Below are 21,776 nucleotides of genomic sequence, written 5' to 3' on the forward strand. Positions count from 1 at the left end.
TCTCCTTCTCCTACTTTATGCTTAATCGATTCTGGAAAATGCCAAATACACCCACAACAAACAGTTAAAAATACAACTTTGAGGTTGAATTTAGACCATAAAACCCGACTGGCCAACAAGCGGCTGCCAAAAGACCACAAAAAGCAGGCACAGCCCAGCCCAAAACTGGACATTTAATGTGATCCCAGTGTGGAGACAGGTACAACAAAGTTGTAGCAGTGTTTGGTGGCATGTTGTACTGGTAAATTCAACACTTTTGCCAATTAAATGATTTAGTTTGTGTGTGAGTGCGTGCCACATTGCGTATGCGCAATATGAAGCAAAGCGAGTGAAATGTCTTTGCCCAAATACACGTAAAGTAGATTAACTGAAGCAGCCACAAAACCGAATGGCCAAAAGCAGTATCCATTAGATCATCGACAGCCCATTTTGGACGCTGCCACTTTGGTTCCTACTTGCAACTGCAACGGCAAAACCGGGCGTATAAAAGCCATACGCCTCGATCGAATGCAACGGCATAAACGCAACAGAGTTTCGGACGAGAGATTGTTAAAAGACGCCAAGTGAAATGTACAAAGGAGTGAGTAGACAAATATGCTTAGACAAGGATTCATCTACAATTCAATTCTCTATCAGCTTCTATTGTTGGCTACGCTCTGCGTGACGAGCAGCTTCGCAGCTCCTGCTCCAGAGCCAGCTCCAGCTCCGGCTCCAGCGCCAGCTCCTGCGCCCAGCATTGGATTGGGACACGATTATCTGGGCTATGGCGGCCTAGGCTTGGGCTTGGGCCTAGGACTCGGCCATGGACACTACGGTGGCTATGGACTCGGTCTAGGATTGGGTTTGGGCTATCATGCGCCTATTATCAAGTCCATTGGAGCGCCCATCATCTCGAAGACCATCATTGGCAAGAGTTATCTGGGTGGCTATGGACTGGGACACGGCTACCTTGGTGGATATGGACACGGTCTCTATGGCCACGGATTGGGCTTGGGCCTGGGACTGGGCTATGGACATGGCTATGGCTATGGCTGGTAGAGTGCAGCGAATGTGGGGCGCTTTGAGAACGTGTGAGAGTTTTAAACAAGCCATTGCTTAAATGTTTACACATCCAAATATTAACTAGAACTAATCATGCAATCAGTCAGTCAATCAGTTAGAGATTCATGCGATCAATCATCTATCTATATGTACGTAGCTCAATCGAGTAATAAAATAACTTGAAAACTTTGAGAACATTTTTTTATTGATTTGTCACATTTTAATATCAAAGCGAAATCAAACATACGATACAAAGTTCTATATACATTATTTACAATTTTTCAATCATAAAAGATAATCATTTTTCAAAGTATTTTTTAAATTTCCAACATAAACAGAAGCAGTCAATCAATCAGTCAATCATCATATTTTTTCACTGTTCTCACAGCTCAACTGAGTAATAAAATAACTTAACAATTTGAACACATTTTTTCCATGAACTCTTACATTCCAAAATATAAACGAACCAATCAATCAAGCAGTCAATCATCAAAATATTTATCTGTTTCCATTATACGACATAAAGTTCTTGGGCAATACGATTCCGACTGAGTAAGTTAAAGAGTTTTGTAAAGTTTTTACGCCCTGTCGCATTCCAATCTAGGACGCAACCCATCAATCAAGCAGTCAATCAATCACATTATGTTGCCGTATGAATCATACTAAAGGAAATTCTTGCAGATTTAGTAATTTAAAATAATTTGTCAAATGTCACATTCAAGCAGTCTATCTAATTATTAAATATTACATGACAATGTATCAATCATTTCATATGAATTCTTAAAAAATAACTTACAATCGATTGATTAGCTCAATCCGGTTATAAAATTTCTGAACAACTTTGCATTATTCGAATGAATATAAAGTTTTTCAATCTGTCACTTTGTAACATTAATCAAATCCCAAAATTTAAGCAGCCAATTATCAAATTTTTGTCATTTGTATCAATCGTATGATATGAAGTCCGTGAGAAATAATTTGCAGTCGCATAATTAGCTTAATCAAATGATAAAATATTTTGGAAACTTACAAATTGTTCAATATTTTATAAATTTTTATACTTGTCGCATTCCACTAAAAAGCACAGCTTATCAATCAAGTAGTTTATCCACATATTAAAAATTGTCAATCAAATGATGTAATGTTCTTGAGAAATAATTTGCTCAATCAAGTAGGAAAGATATTTCCAAAACTTTGCATTTTGTCAACGATTGTTGAAGTTTTGCGACCTTTAACACTCTAACATAAAACGGAACCAATCAATTAAGCAATTATTCAGTCAATCAACAAATTATCACATCGCTGTATCAATCTCATATTATAAACTAATTTCTAATTAGCTGAATTGGGTAAAAAACATCTTTAAAATTTCGTATTTTTTCAATGATTTTTTAGCATAAAACAGAATCAATTAATCAAGCAGTTATTGATTTAGTTAATCAATCAATTGGCACACTTCACATATCGCAGTATCAATCATAGAATTTACATTTTTTGAATGCACATCTCATCCAGATATTAGGTAGCACTTTAAGTCAATCAAACCATATCCAAATCAATCACACAAAAGTAATAAAACATCACGAGAATTTGCGCATTTTTTTGTTTCAATATTATTCAAAATTCCTCAGGCGACACGAAATGAAATTGAACACCTAAGAAGAAGCTGCACGAACCGACGAACCGAATGCCTCATCTGATCCTTACCAGCCATGTCCCAGGCTGAGAGCTGGAGCAGCGTAAGATCTGTAGCCGAGACCCAGAGGAGCATGAGCGAGGCCAAGTGGGGCAGCATGGGCAATAGCTGGGGCAGCATAGCTAATCCTGGGCGCCAGTCCGTAGCTGGAGTAAGCCGGAGCAGCCAGAGGAGCGTGAGCCAAAGCTGGAGCAGCATAGCTGAGCCTGGGCGCCAGACCGTATGAGGCAATCGATGGTGCTGCCAAGGCGTGGCCATAAGAGATAGCCGGAGCAGCGGCCAGAGGCAAAGCTGGAGCAGCCAAGCCACCCAGGTAGCCAGGAGCGGCAGCAGCGCTCGCCAAGCAGCAGAAGGCCAAAACGAACTGCGAGAAATCGAAGAGATGATTAATTTGTTGCAGTTGCATTCAGTACAAACAACTTACGTATTTGAACATGTTGCAAATATTTATTGTAGCTGATTTACTCGGGTCGAGAACACAACGTCTAATAATGCTAGTTGCATGGGCTCAAACGCTTTTATAGCCAAATCGCCAGAGAGTCAGGCCCAAAATGCATCAAATGCACTTTTACTTTTGTTGCGAGGCTGTGAGACTCGACTTCAACTTCAACTCCAACTGCAACTGCAACTTCGTGTGCATGCAAAGTGCAACAGTTGCCGGCGTTTGCAGCCCGAGTTGGGTAAAGTGCTATGGGGCGGAGGGGCGAAGAGGTTGCGATAAAAGAGACCCGCCCAAACCGCACCACAGCCAACTGCAGCCAATGCGGATGTTTGGCCCGCTGATAAATGGCATCGGTGAGAAAAATTAACAAAAAAAAAAACCGAAATAGCAGAAATTCAAATTGCGATTTTGAACGAGTTTCCGAAAACATTTAAGAACTGGTCAACGAGTTTCTGCAGCCGGCCTGAGTGGTGCGTTATGCGTGGTGCAGAATGGTGTCGGGTGGTGCAGAGTGGTGCGTGGTGTACTGAGCATTGTATGAGGCGCAATTATCTTGCTCAGTGCGTAAATGCTCACTTTAGGATCGCAAGATTAAGATATAATTACAGCACCAGCAAAGATAGAATACTGGGCGTTGACTGCAGAACAGCTTAAGCTACACTGCGAGAAAAATCAGAGTATTTTATATAACTTATTATTCAATATAAACCATATTAAAAACTACAACTTGTAAAGAAACCAATCAAGTTCTCAATATTCCAGTTCTAACAAGAATTAGTGGAACAAATGTGTAAATAGAGCATAAGTAATAGCATTTTAAATTTATATTCAAGGATCTAGAATGTCCTAGTTCAAATCAGAAAGAACTTCTTAAAGATGTTAAGTTTTTCTCTTGTTAAATGTTAATTATTCACACTACATCAACTAAGAAATACAAGAAAATATGTTTATAAAAATATGTAAATAATGTATTTATATTTTTTGCTTGAGCTTGACTCTGTAATAGACGTAATTATTTACAAATTGACTGGGCGTTGACAGCAAAACAGTTTAAGTTACACTGAGAGAATTATGTATGCCAAGTATTGAAAGAACTCATCAATTTTCAAATATGTACTTCAATTCTTAAAAGCCTTACTAAAATTAAAATTTTAACAAAAACAATAAATTTGATCAACTCCAACTTGAGTTCAGTGATGACTCAGTTTAAAATATTTCAGCTTCGCACTTCACACAATCAGCTAAGAAAAATAAAAAACAAAATGTATAAAAATATACAAATAATTTATTCATTTTTTTTTGCTTGAACTTGACTCTTGATATAATTACTCTCAAAAGGAGTCTAAGATTAGAAATTTCTATAATTAGAATATAAGTTTGTGAAGTAATGAATTTGAGATGTTGCTTATGCTCAAGAAACAAGTGAAAACGCTACAGTCGAGTGTGCTCAACTGTGAGATACCCGCTTATCCATTTTTAATATTCTTCAAATATATGTATCAAAAATTTTCAAATTTACCGAAGGCCATATTTGGTATATTGATGTAGCCTATGTAGTATAAATAATTACTATACTTATGTTATAATGATTTCGTATGGAATTCCACGATGGATGTGTAGACAGAATATATAACATAAGCCAAAGAAAATAAGGAATCTGTGAAAGAGCTTCATTTTGTACTAAATAAATAAAATAGGAAAATTTTGCAAATAAAATAAAATAGAATAAAAAAAAATCAATTTTTGTCTCCATTTTCAAAGAATTAAATTAATTTTAAGTTCTTCAAATTGAAGATAAGATATAATTTAAATATAATTTTGAATACTTTAAAGTGAAGATAACATATAATTTGAAATTTAAAGTTTCAATGTTTAAGAAAAAAAAGAAAGATTACTAGCCAATTTGTTTTTTTGTTTTTTTTTTGGTTTAGAAGTTTTACTTGGCAATAAAAATGAATGTAAGTAACATAATATATAAATAATAGGGGAACAATTTAAATATACATTTGCAATTCCAATAATCGTTGATTCTTGCCAATTTTTTTTTGCTCAGTGCAACGATCAAGTTAGACAGTCAGCTTGAGCCGGACTTGCAGTGCCATGTCTAGGCATTATCTAGGGCAGTCAGTTGTCGATAAGCTTAGTTGTTGAGCTGTGTTGTGGTGTGCTGTGCCTAGCTGCGCAGCTGACAGCTTCACGTGGCAGTGGCGTGGCAAGGTCAACGCCAACACGGGGGTTAACAGCCTGCCCCCAGCGAGGCATGCCACTGCATTGTGATTTGTGTTAAAAAGAGAATAGAATAAACAACATAGAGAACTTTTAAATGCAATCATAAATTCAAAAGCTATCAACTGCGTGCCACAACGGGCACAATGCAAATGCTGTTGTCATAATTCTAAGAGTTGTTGTAGCCGCCAGTTTAATTGCCACACCAGACACCAGACCAGGCACTTCACTTCACTCCACTCCACTCCACTCTACGCATAACTCAAAGTCAAACCTTACGTAAGTAAACCCAGCCACCTGATTGCTGCTCTAGTTGAACCGCCCTGCGGAGCAGCAACTGCAACAAACAGCAAATTGACTGCGTAAATCTTGTGGCCAAAAAAAACCGAACCGAACACCTTCCCCTCCTCGGGCCAATTGGAAAGGCGTCCAGGTGACAATGGAGAGGGAGGCTGACTAGTCAAGAGACAGCCAGAGGCAGAGAGTTAGAGCCTTGGCCAGGTTGTGTCTTGGCTAATTGCGAGCAGTGATTATGCGTAACTTACGCCCAGCGCAAATATTTGCATACAAATTCAAATTCGTATTCGTATTCAGATCGAGAGGCAGCGAGTGGGCGATCTACTGGCTACTACTACCTCAATCTATTTGATTTGTTCCATTTTGGGTTCCATGCAACTCCATGTGGTCTAAAGCATAGATCACACGCTTTTTGCCTGCCTCTATGCGGGTTGCCACCAATTTTACGAAGCCGGTTTAGTTTCGAATTACAGTGTAAAAAATTTAACTCAATTAAAGTTTTGTCAGCTCTGCCGGGTGGCGATTAATTCTGTTTGGAATTTATTAGGTCTGCGAGTGACCTTTATGGATGTTTTTGCAAATTGAATTTGCCAGCTTGTTAGCCAACTGCCAAATTGTGGCGCAGTGTAGACGTTAACTGACTGACGGCACTGTACAGATAGTCTTAGGCCTACAACAGCATTTAAATGAATTGCTGATTATAAAAATAAATCAAGGGAATATTAAATGCGCTTCACAAATGTAATATATATGATGGCAATTGAGTAAATTTAGTTATTTTTAAAAATTTAATTTTTTTTAATTTTAAATTATTCCCTGTATTTCATTTTTATAAATTATTAAAATTGAAAATTGTTGAATTAAAATGTGTTTTTTTTATTCATTTTAAGCTTTTTTCTGTATTTTACTGAGGAATATTTCTTTTACAATTTTATTATAATAAAGAATTCAATTTCTATCTTAATAAATATGATATAAAGGCAATTAGAAAAATGTAACATATCATTTAAATTTAGTCTGAAGGCCTTAGTTGCTCTGGCTCATTGCAATTCGTTATTTTAATGAAATATTTATTTTATAATTATTAAACTTCATGTTTTTTCATTTAATTTCTGATACTTTCTTTATTTAATAACATTATTGGAGAATTAAATATATTAAATAGTTGAATTTATATGGTAATAAACATAAGTTAAGTAAATGATATATTTATGAATAGTAAAGTCCGTTGTTCGTAATTTGGTGGAATTTATGTTTTTGTTAAGTATTAATTTAATTAAAAATTAACTAAACATGAAATTTGCTGCATTGCAAGCGTTAAACTCTTGACACTTTCTTTTAATGAATAATATTTTGATTGAAATGGATAAATAGTAAAAAATATATTTTAATAAACATTAATATAATTAACGAAGTTAAATAATTACTAAAATTTCAATCTTTTGAAGTGAAAATTTTTATTTGAATTGAACAGTTTCATTTGTGATTTTGGGGAGTTAAATTACAATAATAGCTTATAGTTTATTGCTTAATTTAATTCTACGGAAATGAATAATAATAATAAATATAAACATTTATATCCTCTTTAAATTGTATTTTAATCAATAAGACAATGAAATAAATGCGAAATTATTTTAAATTTCAGTAGAGATATTAAATAGTCATTGTCATTCTTAATTCTGTAAAACATGCTTAAAAGAAATAATTCCTTTAAGAAACTTATTTAAACTGCGCAAATTCCCCATCCCTTAAATGTGAGCACTTCAAAGTTCTTGGCAAACATTTCATACCCGCCTGACGAGAGTATTGCAATTTAAAGCCACGCGGGAAGCTGATTAAAACGTGCAATCGAATCATAATAAACGAGTTGCCTGGGAAACTTGAATGCAGCATTAAGCTGTAGCAATTATAAAGGCGTTGAATGGGGCGTGGCTGGTACTGAGTAAATTGGCAGGGGCTTCGCACAATGCACAAAGGCGCAGAAAACAAGCGAGTAAATTAGCTGAAGCCGCCTTCAATTGCAGCTGTGGGCGTTCTGACAAAGTGCAAAAAACTACTCGAAAAGTCGCGAAATGCTGCACAGCGCATTTGATTTAATTTTGCAAAATAGACCCGACATTAACATTTAATATAAACCACCATCATCTATTTTTTTTGGACACTCAATTGTTGTTGCTGGTACCACGCGGCGTATGATTAATACACTTGATGCGGCTGCTGCAGAACGAAGAAAAAAAGGGGCTTGCCACCCTGACTGTGTCCGTGCGGCATTCAAATGGAGGGCGTCCAGGTTATTGATGGCTGAGATTAGCAAAAAGTCTGTTTTCGAGTGGCGCCTTTTAATTAAATGCACTCCAACAGCAACAACAGCAAAAACAACAACGACATCGGGAGTAAAGACTGCAATAACAAACGCAAAAATGGCAAACAACAAGCTGCAAGTGGCAAGTGGCAGCCTGTAAGAGGCATGTGGCAAGCTGTGTAAATGCTGGCAGCCAGCTGTGGCAGCCACACGCAACAAATGCGCCACATTTCAATTAAAAATGAAGTCAGTATGCGGGTCGCTGCAAACACATACTCCTTAGTTACAGATCAAGTCGAGTTGATTGATTTTTCTTAAATATCTAAAATTAGTCTTACAATTATGCTAATTCAAAATTGCAATCTTTATTATTACAATAATACATTTAAAAATATCAGATAATAATAATAATAAATCAGATAACAGATAATTAAAGTAGATAAAGCAAAAAATTAATTTGCTAAAACTTCAATTTCAATTTACCTAATAGCTATATTTCAGTAATACTTTTAAGAATTTTTAAAGGCGGTCTAGATTTATCTAAAATATATTTCAGTTAAATATATAGATAGCTTAAGCAAAAAATAAAGTAGTGTATCCAAAAAACAATAAAATATTTGTCCTATATTTTTATTACATTATATTTCTTAATATACAATTTTCAACATGAAATTAAAGTGTTTTAGACTTTCGTTATTGAAAAAATGTGTGAGACTGTGAGATATCCGCTACCTATTTTAAATTAAAGGAAAAAACAGTATGGTATTATTTTTAAAATATACTAAAAAAAAGTACACCGATAAACTTTTAAAATATACCAAAGGATTTGATAATAGTGTATAGTAACCAATATACCAAATATATTCTTTGGTATATTTTCAAAATATACATTCGAAATATACTATATACTAAATTTTCAGCCAAAGTAACTAAGATCCGTTGGAAGTTTGCTAATACATATTTCCTAAATAACTTCTACAATGTTTCTTTACAAATTCCACCAAAGAATTACCCATATATTTTTCCATATTCGAAACAAATTTATCGCAATACAAAATTCGTAAAATCATATTGCGATATCTTTTTAAAGACGTAAAAGTATTTTGTGAATTTTTTCCTCGAATATTAGAAAAGAAATATATGAGTTAAGGCCACCAAACTCTGCTCTTCAATATCTTCAAGTCTCTCTCACCAACCAGTCTAACAAAACGCTTTCATTTCTCAGCCTTCATCGTGAGATACCCTTTCAGGCAAACACTGCTGATGATGAGCATAATTATAAACCCAACCACAAGCACAAGAGTGAAAGAAGGCAAAACAATGGCAGCAGAGGATTATGTGATGCTTCAATGTCATTGGCAAGGCGAATGAACTGGCACACAAAGTCCGAACCGAGGCGAGGCGAGGTCGTCGTGTGTCGTGGTTCTAGAGTTTAGTTTATAGGGTCTAAGGTCGCGTGTAGGATGTTGTTTGTTTGACTTTGTGGGCACGCGTGCACTGCATTTAGTACTAGACTTTCGAGACTTCTTGAGTCTCGACTTGACTTGACTTAATTGTTTTTATTATCAGTTGAAATAGCCTCACCATAAAACGGACAATTCGGCCTACAAATGACCGTCATTTACCCGTAATGAATAATTGAAAGACGCACGCACAACGCATCAGGGTTAACAGCAATTACGTTTCGGCAAGGTTAACAAATCCTCTATCGAAATTCAAATTGCTTGTGATCATAGCAACATTCCAATATCGAAATTCCTTAGTCACTTCCGCCTTTTCAAACTTTGTTGTAGGAGACGTCGTCTGTGGCGTCATCTGCCTTCTGCGAACTTTTTGCGATTAACATAATTCAACAGTTCGCAATCCCTCCCAACTTATGCACTGTTGTGGCTACGTGCTGTCCATTGCAACAACAAGTGATTTCAATACACTTGGCTGTGCATTTTAATTGTGCTGCAGCAAAAACAAATAAAAATAGATACTGATTATCACGATGGGCTGCAAAGCTAGTCAGTCCAAGGTGAAGCCAAAAGGGCAATAACTTGAGTCCTTGAGGGGACTAAAAATAAAGTTGAGCTCAAGTTGTGTACGTTTTACGCAAAGTGCATTTATTCAATTACAAACATTAATTCCTCTCTTCAGCAGAACTTCCCAAACACGCATAATACTAGGAAATCATAAAGTCCCAAATAGAAGTCGAAAAAAAATGAGAAAAAAAAAGCCGAGTTAAGGAGTGAAGAGTTATTCCACTTTATCAGATCCAGATCAGTTTAGTCGATGTCCTTCTTAACGGTAGTAGGCGGCATAGGGGTAAGCGGAGTAGGCAGCAGCATAAGGATAGGCAGAGTAGGGATAGGCAGCAGCTGCGGTGTAGGCGGCGGTGTAGGGCGAGCTGTAGGCCACTGGAGCAGCAGCGGTGTAGGCGCTATAAGCCAGAGGGGAAGCCACAATTGCGGGCTTGGCAGCGACGCAAGCGACGATGGCGAAGAGGCACAGAGCGAACTGAAAGTAGAGATCACAAATTAATAAAGGATTTAAGGAATTCCCTCTTTTTTTGTCAACTTACAAACTTGAACATTTTGTGTAGTTTTGGGGTTGTTGTCTGTTTGTTCTGAAGAACTTGACTGATGTTTACAGCCAGCCAAGCGTCAACTTATATACACAACTAATGGAACCCTAAAAACAACTGGAAGGTAATCCAAAATTATTATGCACCACCAGTTGCCAATTGTCCAGATAGATGCTCTTGCCTGCCAATTGCGATGACGCCTCGTCATATCAATTGACGCCAAGGAGAATCAACACAATATTATTTTTTGTTGTTTGCAGTTTACTTTTAGTTTCGTTCGCTTTGAGTATTTTTAAACGCGTGACGAACCAAACAGAAAACAACAAATCGAACCAATCGAAAGCACGTGCTTAGCATAAATAAATGAAGAATATGTAGTATTAAGTTATGTGCTCAATGCTGTCACCTGGAATTGAGATCTACTGACTTCGAGTTTGCTGACCCACTCAGCAACAACCTCATCTCACCTCCTCTCTCTCTCTCTTACACTCTCTGAATCGGAATTTATAAAGGGAAGCGATTGCCCCATATGTCGATTCATTTGTTAACCGGAAAGCGATTAGAACACAATGTATAAGAAGTTGCTCAGCTTCAAGCGACGAGATTCCGATGAGATCTCCTCGGGCACCTACAAACAACTGCCAGTTGAACAGGAAACGGAAACAGAAACTCAAACGAATTGCAATTGCTGTGCGTTGTGTTGTCCTCAGACACCGTGTCAACTCTGCACAGCTTCGTTCATTCTTCCCAGTTGTGTGGGCGCCATTCGCGCCTTCCAAGCGTTGGCTGAGCGAGACAAGTGTTGCACAAGTGGCAGTGGTCAGTGGTCGATGCCTGCCACTGATTCGATGACAATAAGCAAGTGGCACGTCACTGGCAACTCGCATTGTTGTCCTGGCTGCTGTTGAACATAATTTAAGTGATGTACTCTATAAGTGTTTGCTAAATGTTACCAAATATATTTAATAATAAGACGAAGATATGACGTGGAATTTTATTATGATTATGTTATGTATTAAATAACGTATGTTAGATAAGTGAGGGATTATGAGATAAGTGTTTTTGAATATTAATTTATTATAAGTATACGGAAAGATGAAAAGTGCTAAAATCAAAAATAAAATCTTGAATTAAAAATGTTTTATATCAAAATTAAAACAAGAAGGTTTATCTTAAATCAAGACCAAATATTCTATAATTAAAATATATAAAAAACTAAAATTAAACCTAAAGACCAACGACCATACGGCACTAATCTTCCAATTTTAAAGGAACTACCACACTTTAAGATACAAGAACAAAAATAATTGAACTTTATATCTTTTCGATTTGATAAGAAGATTTTTTAGTCGCAAAACAATAATTAAAAAACAAAATCTTAATTAACATTTTTTTCATCCTAAAACCTCAACTTAAAATGTTGTTTTTTTTAGATTTTCTATTTATTTTTCAATCAAGATTTTTTCTCTCTGTGTAATAACATATTTATGCCTCACTTCAAAATCTTTATTTTTAAGAAATTATACTTAAATTATTATTATTTAATTACAATTATTACCAGCCAGCTTAGGCATATACAACATCTATTTGAATTGCATTGAAATGATGGTCTTAACAAATTTAAAACCCAGAAAATATATAATATTATCTCTATCTTTATCTGTACAAAGAATAAACATTTTATAAATAAATTGTACATATATTAAAATATATATCTTTATCAGTTCTAAGAACAAACATTTGAAAACGAAATATTGTACATTTATTAAATCCGGGTCATAAACATTGCCCACTTGTATTTGATATTTTCAATTGCTTATTATTCACACAAATTTGCATTAAATATGTAAATCGAACACTTGACCAATGAAATACTGTTTATTTACTTTGCGCAACCTTGAACTTATTCTGTTTAGCAGCTGAGAATATTTACATTTAAACAGCCTGTGGAGTTTTCAATTTTAATTTTGGTTTGCAAACCCGGAACCTGTATTAAGCACTTGCCGAAATATTCCAGAGACGCATTTTGAAATACAATGCTGTGCAGTTGACATTATATATAATTTTAATTGATTTATAGGGGAAATATATTTGAGCATTGCCCCAAATGACTATACTTAATAATCTTAATTAATTGTGGATGAAATTTATTAAAAAATTGCATTTAAAGGTGCGAATGAAAAATGGAAAGATAAGTTTATGCAATACAGTTCTAATAAGTAAGAAAGCTACAGTCGAGCGTGCTCAACTATGAGTTACCCGCTGTTCATATTGAATAAAAGCAAAATAGTGCGGCATTATTCTTAAAATATACCAAATTAATTTACCGCAAAATACTAAAAAATATACCAACTGATATTCTTGAATAATGATAAAGTTCCAACTTATTATACCGCAGAATTGCTAAATATATACCAAATATACCAAACAATATATAGTACTACATTCAAAATATACCATAGAGTGCAAAATATACCAGATTGCCAGTCCATCTGTTCTTTCTAATATTTAATTTGTTTTCCTGGAATGCTAACAGGAAATTCTTCAGCTCGTTATTCAATCCCAAAATATTTCTTGGAAGTGTTTATTTGTATAATAACTGAAATGTTGGTATAGAGATGGAACTATTCTTGTCCAACATTTGATGAAATAATAAATTTCTGTAATTTATTGCCTTTGAGCGTGGACTGAAAGTTCATTAATTCGCTGTTTACTTTGAAAACTACGCAAGATAAATAAAAATAAATGAATAGTTTCCGATTTGGTTGAGCAATTGTTTATATTTGAATGATGATCAAGCCGTGTTCAATTTCGAGTGAGTCATTTATAGGTAAGTGGTGTAACCAGCAGTGTAGGGATAAGTGTAGGCAGAGTAAGCGGAAGCAATTGGCGCTGTGTAAGCGGAAGCAATTGGCGCAGTGTAGGCAGCGGTGGCAACTGGAGCAGTGTACGCAGCAGCAACTGGAGCGGTGTAAGCGGCGGCGACAACTGGAGCAGCAGCGATGCCATTGAAGTTGCGTGCCACATATTGAGAGCTTGTTGCGGTGACCACAGCTGGAGCAGCATCCACGAGGACAGCAGGCTTAGCCTCGATGCAGGCGACGACAGCGCACAGGACGAAAAGAGCAGACTGCAAAGTAATGGAAAACAATTGAATTATTTGTCTGTTAATCCTTTCTCGCTGTAGAGACGCACCAGTTTGAACATCTTGAATTGATTGGTTGAAGCTAACTGGGTAGACTATGTGTTTGCAGTGGAGGTGGCTGCAATTTATAGTCGCCCACGAAAATTTTTGGTCAACACTTTTGGTTTCATTGTTCTACAAAGCGCCGCAAATTAGAAGGCGAGTTGGAATGCTCTCTGGCTACGTGCCCAGATGATGACCACCAGCCTCTGTTGCTGTGGCAGACAGAGGTCTCCGCTTGCGTATGTCGAGCACGTTCCAATGTGAGCCCATAAAAATTGTCGCCGTGCTTTTGAAGGTGAGTGAATTCGGTAGCAGTTAAATTTTTTTTGGTCGATTCAAATGATTTGATTCAAAGTTGTGTTGAACTGCGTTGAATTGATTATGCGGTCAGCTTGACTGCTAACTGACCTGCCCTTGCCTCCGCAGGTTGCAATGCGGAATCTGTTGCATGTGGCATGTGGCTTAATCCGATTTTGATGGTGCACAAGGTCATCGTGGCTGGCTCAATTTGTTTATGCAACACGGCTTGCAAACTGTGCCGCAATCGGCAGACAATTTTTAAGTCGATTACGCGGACAGCGATTGCACGGCCATTGGACTGCAGACAGCCGAAAGTTCCATTCCCATTTTCCCATATCAGAGCAGAGAGCGAAAACAAAACAAAACATAACAGAACAGAACCGACATTTCTTATCGGGTTACAACAAAAGCTTAAGTAAAATATCCATATAGTTATATATAACGTAAGTTAGTTATAAAGCTACAGTCGAGTGTGCTCGACTATAAGATACCCGCTACTTTTTTGCATTAAAACCACATTCTGAAAATATACTAAATCAATATACCACAAAAATACTAACATAGATGGTATATAGATATAGTACGCCTCTCAAAATATAGCAAAAATCTTTCAATAATGCCATATTAGGAAAATATACTAAATTAATATACCACAAAAATACTAACATATTTGGTATATCGATGTAGTAACTCCTCTCAAAATATATCATAGCGCTTTTAATAATATTATATTCTGAAAATATACCAAATTAATATACCGCAAAAAAACACCCACATATTAAGTGCATCGAAATACTACTCCATTCAAAATATACTATAAGACTTTAAAGAAAACTATTTTCTGAAAATATTCCAAATTAATATACCGCAAGAATACTATATAGAATTTGGTATATAGATATAGTTCTTCTTTTCAAATTATACCATAAAACTCAAAATATACCATCCTCTTTCGCTCATCAAGAGTATAAGTACTTTATTTTGCTGTAAATGTCTTCTTCTGCCTGTTACAAATTTATAATACCCTACCGATAGCGAGTATACAAATATATATAATTTACAGCATTGATAAAATGCATTTCTGTAAGATCAGGCAATTTATTTGCGGCACATCTCATGGCAGTTTGCGAAAAGCCTTCGCTTCGATCGGTTCACACAATGCGTATACTTAATATTTGGAGTCTGCTGTTGGTCCTGCTGGTGAACAGCAATCGTGTGCTTGCCGGCGATGTGTATTTGAGCTGCGATGAGTTCGAGCAGCACATGTTCATGGATCCCAACGAAGCATTCTGCACAGTCACCGGCTTCATCGTGACACACAGTCAAAATGTGGTGATCAAGAACTTTGTGCCCGGCAACATGGTCAAGTTTATGAAGTTCTACGACTCAACGCTGCTCTATGTGCCCTTCCGTTTGTTTGAGACGTTCACCTACCTCAAAACTTTGGATGTGTCTTACACGAGCATACTGGAACTCACGCGCAACACTTTCAGTGCGGCGGGCAACTTGACGAGTCTCAATCTCAGCTACAACAATATGACTTCGCTGCAGACATCGGTGTTCATTGGAGCCAATGCTTTAATGCGTTTGGATCTGTCGTACAATCGCATAATGGTGCTCAGTGAGAATACGTTTTGTGGTCTGCCCATCTTGAATAAGCTGCAGCTGAATGGCAACCGTTTGACCGAACTGCACAAGGATATCTTCAAGGATAACGAGTACCTCGAATCGATCTCCCTCGAGGGCAATCTGCTCACCTACATCGAACCGGAGGTCTTCAATCGCATGCGTCGCATCAAGGAAGTCAATCTCTCGCACAATAAATTGATACGCGTTCATCCGGACATGTTCTCAGAGGCATCGAATCTGGAGAGTCTCCTATTAGCTGTCAACTCGCTACGGGCTTTCCAGCTGACCGACAAAAGCATTGTACATCAACTGCATCTGGATTACAATCAATTGACCAACCTCACAATTAATGCCACACGCTTTGTTCGCGCCAATTACAATAATATTAGCGAAATCTACATGCATCAAACGTTGCAACTGGAGACGCTTGAGTTGCGCAACAATCGCTTGACAAGCATTGCCAACATCACCAATATGACGGCTTTACTCCATCTGGATGTCTCTTATAATCCCATTGGACCCATCGGCGTTAGCACCTTTGATCAACTGAAGCGTCTGCGAAATCTTTATCTACGCTCAAATGGCATAAGGGAATTGGAATTTGGCATGTTCTCGAAACAGAAATACCTCGAAATACTCGATTTGTCGTTCAACAATCTGAGCAGTCTCAATCTGGATCTCTTTGTGCCCTATCTGACCAACCTGAAGCAGTTTTTTGTGGATGGAAATTCACTGCATGAAATCCAAGGCAATCGCACCTTCTCACAAGCATTTCCATTGCTGCAGAAATTGGGAATTTCACGCAATCGCTTCAACTGTTCGTATCTACATCATCTGCTCATTTCACCGTATTTATCCGACTTGGTCTCGCTGCACATTGAACCCGATGATAGCACCGATGAAACGCCGCATATACGCGATGTTTCCTGCATCAGCATCGCCCAGCAAAAGGATGTGGCTGCCACAACTGCGGCTTCACCTGCTGCTCTCGAAGGTCCCGAAGTGACGCTGCACAAGCAACTGGAGCTGCTGAGGTTGCACGCCGAGAACCTGGAGTTACACTTGACCTTTATGAAGGTTTTTCTCTTTGTCATTGGAGGGATTATACTCGTCTCTCTTGTTTCGATTGTTACGATAAAGTATCTCAAAGTGCGACGCTCTGGGCGCTATGATCGTCGAAGCATTGTCTTTCAATCGAGTGCAACTATGGATGGAAATTTGACTTTAGAGTGAGAAGATGAGTCAGAGAGTGAGATATTATATTACCTAGTGTACGCTTTAGTCTAAGTTATGCCTATTCCAAATAAAAGACTACATTCAAAAAGCAAGCAGGAAAACTTTGAGAAACTACAAAAGGCAAAATAGAGATAATTGAATGTCAATTGAAGTCCAAATCAAGTCGAGTGTTGAGCCATAATTCTAGCCTATAAAACTGCAACCAGGAAATCCGTGAGCTTTTTACGCCGAAAAAATCCGTCACATTAAATCTAAATAACAGATAATTTCTTGTGTAAGCTGAAGTTCAAGATGTCTTAAAGTGAAACATAAAGATTATCTATCGTAAGTCGCTGCGTAAGTTCCGCCTTATGCAAAAAACCCAATTGAATTTGAATTTTGCCACCAGCAAAATCTTTGAGCTTTGTACATCGTTCAGATAGAGCTACGCAAGACGAGACGCTTCCTGTTAGCAGCTGCGATAAGTTGCGCAGGCAAAGACCTTGAACCAAGTCCAGCTGTGGAGATAAAATGTCAACAACAACAACAATAACAACAAAATGCATTTCGAGTATCAGTGTATTCTGTTTATTTATTCATTCATTCAGGGAGTCGTCAATCTTTCCGGGTGGTAGATATCTCTTCTGTTTGTTTATCTACTTCCTCAGCAGCAAGGGAGCAGCGCTGTAGGCGGCGGTGTAGGGCGATGCCACATAGGGGGAAGCCACATAGGGAGATGCCACGTAGGAGGATGCCACATACGGAGATGCCACATAGGGGGATGCCACGTAGGGAGATGCCACGTAGTTGGCGGAGTAAGCCAATGGTGCAACGATTCCTGGCTTGGCAGCGACGCAGGCAACCAGAGCGAGAACAGCGAGAACGATGAACTTGAACATCTTGGATTGGTTTTGGTGGATTTGGTTGTTTGGTTCGTAGAAACTGAACTGAACTGATGATGTTTGGCTTGACGCTTGGCCCTTTTATACAACCCACTGAACGGGAAACTAACATAAGTGGAGCCTTGGCCGGACTTGGCAATCGACAACTTAACTAATTCGGTAAGCCAAGTTAAAGCAATTGCTTTAAGCAAGCGCTAACAACGGCGATTATGTTATGACCAACTTCGCTGTGCGTACGTGAGCTGCGCATCAATTGGCAACAGAATTTAGGCAGGGCAAACACTTGCATTACCTTGCAAGGTTTTACCAAATTGTTTAACTGCTTTTAATTTGTCACTGTGGGGGTATATAAAGCACAGTTTGTCACTTGTTTGAGCATCAGTTTCATTTGTTCCCTCAACAAGTCAAGCAAACCCAACCAACTAAAACAACATGTTCAAGTTCATCGCTCTCGCTTTCCTCGCTCTGGTCGCCTGCGTTGCCGCCAAGCCTGGCATTGTTGCTCCACTGGCCTACTCCGCCAACTATGTGGCTGCTGCCCCAGCTGCCGCTGTCTACAGCACCGAATATCACGGCAACTTCGCATCGCCCTATGTGGCAGCTCCTTACGTGGCTTCCCCATACGTCGCCTCGCCCTACGCTGCTGCCTACACCGCTCCCTACACCGCACCTCTGCTGCTCAGGAAGTAGATGAAGTGACTTCACAACCCAACAATGCTGCTGAAATTTTGAACGTTACAATAAAAAGTTGACAACCCAAAACGGAACATTAATTGCTTTTATTATTTGACTGCCTGAAAGTAGGCAACACTTTTTTCTACAGGTATTGGGTCGAAGAATAACTTGAAAGTGCTGTCAATTAAGTGATAAGCTGGACACACAATAGTTATATTGGAGCCAGCAGAAAATATAATAACTGAAAATTCAACTACAATTCGAATAAGGAATTAAAAATGCACGACAATCCACAAAAACATCACAAAGCATTTATTTTAATCAACAGAAATTCGTTGGAACCTAAAAGTATGCTACACTTATTTATTTACTCATTAACCCTTTGTGCTTCCTCTGGGTTAATCACAAGACGACTCTGCTGTCGATTGTTGCCGAATCCCACGCTGTTGCTCACCTGAAAGTTGAACGAAAATCCAAGTGTAAACGACAGATTGCCAAAGCCCAGACGATTTAGCACCACTTTCGCTGGCGGTGGCTTCTTAGCTGGCGGCTTCTTCTTTTTGGATCTAGCCGGATTCTCACTCTCAATGGGTTGCATTAGCTGATACATGTTTAGCACCAGCTGTAAGATATCCAAAGGAGCGTGTATCTCGTCCAGATCGTCCACATCAGGCAATTCAAGTAACTCCGTCTGCTGAGATGTGGGTGACAGCACATAAACTTGCAACGGCAGCGCAGCCAACAAGTGCAACAGCATCAAACAGAGTAAAAGAATAGAGCAACTGCAAGGCAGCCGCATGTTTGCAGCCAACTGCAGTCGAGTTGGCGCACACAAGGCACTTTTATAGCAGAGCCAAAAAAGAAATAAAACGAATAGAAAAATGCAATGCAAAGATTTCAATCAATTTCAACGCTTAACGCTCTTTATTTCAGGCGATTGAGTGAAGGAGGAGACAGCAGCATCTTGATGTTGCCGCCTCTCTGACAGCGCTGTGACAGCTGTGGGCTGAGTTTTTTTTTTATAGCCAACCATGGCCATAACCGTAGCCATTAAGGCCGAGATTGCCGTGAATGATGGGACGCACAATGGTGTTTGATGGTGTCCAAACGGGACGCACCACATGCACAGCCTGTGGCCAGCCATGATACGACGTCGAGCTGCTCAGGATGGGCACAGTCGACAGGCTCGACAGCGTGGAGAGGCTTGGGGCCGCATAGGCGAAGGCGGCGCACAGAGACAGCAACAGAAACTGGCAGGGGAAAAAAAGAGTAAAGAATTGTAGATGACAGCCAGCAAAAGGCTATTAACCCACCAGTTTGAACATGGTTTGTTGAGGGCGTTGATTTCGACTCGATTGGCTGAGATGGCAAGCGAAGACTCGTTGATTAGCTGCATTGTCTCGCAGCATTTATATAACGAGCAACAAGTTGTTGCAAGTGGCAACCAACCGACCTTGCTGCACTTCTTTTTGAAGTCCAGCTCATGTTTCACATGAGACCGACTCGATTATTTGGCTTGAATTACGCCCCGTAGAGGCCACAAAGATCTATTCTAGTGGGTCGTTTCGCTAGCTAACTAAGCTGTGGTTATTGCACCGCAACCAGCAGCATAAACTTTTTTTGATGATTGTGGTAACCGAAGAAGCTGCGCAATTGGCCACCAAACTGAACTGAAACTGGTCAAAATAATGCGACGCAGATAAATAAATGTTATTGACAATAGACATCCCACAAAAAAAAATATTAATTGCCGTGTGCGTAGGATTTTGTTTACGGACTTCACATCAAATGATACAACACTCTTGTTCTCTTGTGGCAAAAACAAAAACGTTGCGCACTTGGAAAACTTCGCAATTTCAAGGGCAGCTAAGCAAATAAAATGCGCCCACACAGCGGGTTTCGGCACTGACCTTGAAAGGCGAGTGTGAAAGAGAAATACCGGAAGTGCCCAGCATCGGTCGCACTTAATTGTTGATTTCGCCCGAAACGTAACCAAAACAAACGCGCCCAAGAACCAAAGTAAGTAAACATCCCAAGAGAGAATCATCGACGGGGGAGTGGACAAAAGAAGATGAAGTGCTCATTGAAGCACACACAATGTGCCCACAGCTTGCCACAACAATGTGTGGCACGCCACATTGAGAAGTGAGAGAAGAGAAGCGAAGCGAAGCTTATCTTGTCAGCCTGCCACGATCAAATGCAAGCTCTAGACTCTGCAACTGAGTTAAGGACTTCTTTCAATTTGCCGCGGACCAAATGCCTTTGACCCTCGGTCTAGTTGGGCCTATAAAAGCCAAAGTCTCACTGCCAATGGCATTCAGTTTGTGTGCGCTTTTCCTGCAGCTCAAATCGAAACTTGACAATGAAACTGGTAAGGAAGTCCACTAGGAAATTATTCTACAATTTTAACACTTTTTACTTGCAGCTGTGCTTGGTGCTTTTCGTTTCCCTGCTGGGACTTGCTTTCAGCCATGAGTTGGTCTACGGTTATTATGCGGGCCATGGCCTGAGCTATGCTCACACTGTCGTGCCTTTGGCCTATGCTCGTCTTTTGGCACCCGCCACTCAATCGCATCTGTATCACAGCGTTGAAACCCCGAACTCCTTTCAACAGCAATATCGCAGTGACTATCATCAGCCCATGACCTACGAATATGTCTACTGAGTGAAGCAGCTTTTTCCCAATGTAATCTGAATAAAGTTGATCCTTACTAGCATTGTCTTGTTTCCCTAACTCTTTTGTGGTGTTAAAATTGATGCAGCCTGTCATTGTATTGTTTCCTTAACTCTTTTGAACTATTAGTCTCTGACCCCTCAGTTTCTATCACAGTGTTGAAACCTTGAAATTCTTTCAGCAGCAATATCGAATATGTCAAATGAGTAAAGCAGCATCTTCCCGCTTTAATGGAAATCTGAATAAAGTTGTTACATCTTATAATTCTCCTGTTTCCCTAACTCATTTATTAATATTAGTCTTTAATCTCGCCATCTCTGGCACCGCTACTCAATCCCATTTGTATCATAGCGTTGCAGTTCCTCCTCTCATCAATAATATCGCAGTGACTATCATCAGCCCATGACCTACGCAGTTTGTTACCGATTTACGTGTAATGTGAATAAAGTTGATGCAGCCTGTCATTCTTTTGTTTTCCCAACTCTCTTATGTTAGTGCTAGTCTCTGTATTATAGCTTCAGAGTTCCGAATATGACTTTCACGTGGAGCAGTTTTTTTTTTTCACTTTAAGGGCAGTCTGAATAAGGTCGATCCATCTCTTGTGTAGTGTTAAGGTTGATG

The 21,776-nt window shown here is 38.6% G+C and overlaps 9 protein-coding genes across 9 annotated transcripts; 4 read left to right on the top strand and 5 right to left on the bottom strand.

The window, feature by feature from the left end:
* Positions 1-455: 455 nt before the first annotated feature.
* On the top strand, positions 456-1,231 carry LOC133845448 (glycine-rich protein). The gene is made up of 2 exons (XM_062279910.1): positions 456-580; positions 637-1,231. Exons 1-2 carry the CDS (start codon positions 569-571, stop codon positions 1,036-1,038), a joined length of 414 nt encoding a protein of 137 aa, XP_062135894.1. The 5' UTR covers positions 456-568; the 3' UTR covers positions 1,039-1,231.
* Positions 1,232-2,614: 1,383 nt separating this feature from the next.
* LOC133843415 (cuticle protein 16.5) lies at positions 2,615-3,214 on the bottom strand. Its single transcript, XM_062276941.1, has 2 exons — positions 3,162-3,214; positions 2,615-3,101 (listed from the first exon to the last, which is right to left on the bottom strand). The coding sequence occupies exons 1-2, from the start codon at positions 3,171-3,173 to the stop codon at positions 2,745-2,747; spliced, it is 369 nt and encodes a 122-aa protein (XP_062132925.1). The 5' UTR covers positions 3,174-3,214; the 3' UTR covers positions 2,615-2,744.
* Positions 3,215-10,086: 6,872 nt separating this feature from the next.
* LOC133842981 (uncharacterized) lies at positions 10,087-10,674 on the bottom strand. Its single transcript, XM_062276312.1, has 2 exons — positions 10,571-10,674; positions 10,087-10,506 (listed from the first exon to the last, which is right to left on the bottom strand). Exons 1-2 carry the CDS (start codon positions 10,580-10,582, stop codon positions 10,291-10,293), a joined length of 228 nt encoding a protein of 75 aa, XP_062132296.1. The 5' UTR covers positions 10,583-10,674; the 3' UTR covers positions 10,087-10,290.
* A 2,579-nt stretch (positions 10,675-13,253) lies between these two features.
* LOC133842978 (pupal cuticle protein C1B) lies at positions 13,254-13,844 on the bottom strand. The gene is made up of 2 exons (XM_062276309.1): positions 13,769-13,844; positions 13,254-13,703 (listed from the first exon to the last, which is right to left on the bottom strand). Exons 1-2 carry the CDS (start codon positions 13,778-13,780, stop codon positions 13,398-13,400), a joined length of 318 nt encoding a protein of 105 aa, XP_062132293.1. The 5' UTR covers positions 13,781-13,844; the 3' UTR covers positions 13,254-13,397.
* Positions 13,845-15,165: 1,321 nt separating this feature from the next.
* Positions 15,166-17,017, top strand: LOC133842977 (leucine-rich repeat transmembrane neuronal protein 1). Its single transcript, XM_062276308.1, has one exon. It carries the CDS (start codon positions 15,177-15,179, stop codon positions 16,920-16,922), a length of 1,746 nt encoding a protein of 581 aa, XP_062132292.1. The 5' UTR covers positions 15,166-15,176; the 3' UTR covers positions 16,923-17,017.
* A 454-nt stretch (positions 17,018-17,471) lies between these two features.
* LOC133842980 (uncharacterized) lies at positions 17,472-17,872 on the bottom strand. The gene has a single exon (XM_062276311.1). The coding sequence runs from the start codon at positions 17,801-17,803 to the stop codon at positions 17,561-17,563; it is 243 nt and encodes an 80-aa protein (XP_062132295.1). The 5' UTR covers positions 17,804-17,872; the 3' UTR covers positions 17,472-17,560.
* A 299-nt stretch (positions 17,873-18,171) lies between these two features.
* On the top strand, positions 18,172-18,590 carry LOC133842979 (uncharacterized). Its single transcript, XM_062276310.1, has one exon. The coding sequence runs from the start codon at positions 18,239-18,241 to the stop codon at positions 18,494-18,496; it is 258 nt and encodes an 85-aa protein (XP_062132294.1). The 5' UTR covers positions 18,172-18,238; the 3' UTR covers positions 18,497-18,590.
* Positions 18,591-19,389: 799 nt separating this feature from the next.
* LOC133845798 (uncharacterized) lies at positions 19,390-19,850 on the bottom strand. The gene is made up of 2 exons (XM_062280371.1): positions 19,795-19,850; positions 19,390-19,731 (listed from the first exon to the last, which is right to left on the bottom strand). The coding sequence occupies exons 1-2, from the start codon at positions 19,804-19,806 to the stop codon at positions 19,501-19,503; spliced, it is 243 nt and encodes an 80-aa protein (XP_062136355.1). The 5' UTR covers positions 19,807-19,850; the 3' UTR covers positions 19,390-19,500.
* A 914-nt stretch (positions 19,851-20,764) lies between these two features.
* Positions 20,765-21,207, top strand: LOC133845826 (uncharacterized). The gene is made up of 2 exons (XM_062280401.1): positions 20,765-20,852; positions 20,907-21,207. Exons 1-2 carry the CDS (start codon positions 20,844-20,846, stop codon positions 21,144-21,146), a joined length of 249 nt encoding a protein of 82 aa, XP_062136385.1. The 5' UTR covers positions 20,765-20,843; the 3' UTR covers positions 21,147-21,207.
* The last annotated feature ends 569 nt before the right edge of the window (positions 21,208-21,776 follow it).

Source organism: Drosophila sulfurigaster, chromosome 3 (genome assembly GCF_023558435.1).
Source record: "Drosophila sulfurigaster albostrigata strain 15112-1811.04 chromosome 3, ASM2355843v2, whole genome shotgun sequence".
In the NCBI taxonomy this organism is placed as follows: Eukaryota; Metazoa; Arthropoda; class Insecta; order Diptera; family Drosophilidae; genus Drosophila; species Drosophila sulfurigaster.

Coding starts and splice junctions, on each gene's coding strand:
- LOC133842977 (XM_062276308.1), top strand. CDS start 15,177: ATGGCAGTTTGCGAAAAGCCTTCGCTTCGATCGGTTCACACAATGCGT.
- LOC133842980 (XM_062276311.1), bottom strand. CDS start 17,803: ATGTTCAAGTTCATCGTTCTCGCTGTTCTCGCTCTGGTTGCCTGCGTC.
- LOC133842979 (XM_062276310.1), top strand. CDS start 18,239: ATGTTCAAGTTCATCGCTCTCGCTTTCCTCGCTCTGGTCGCCTGCGTT.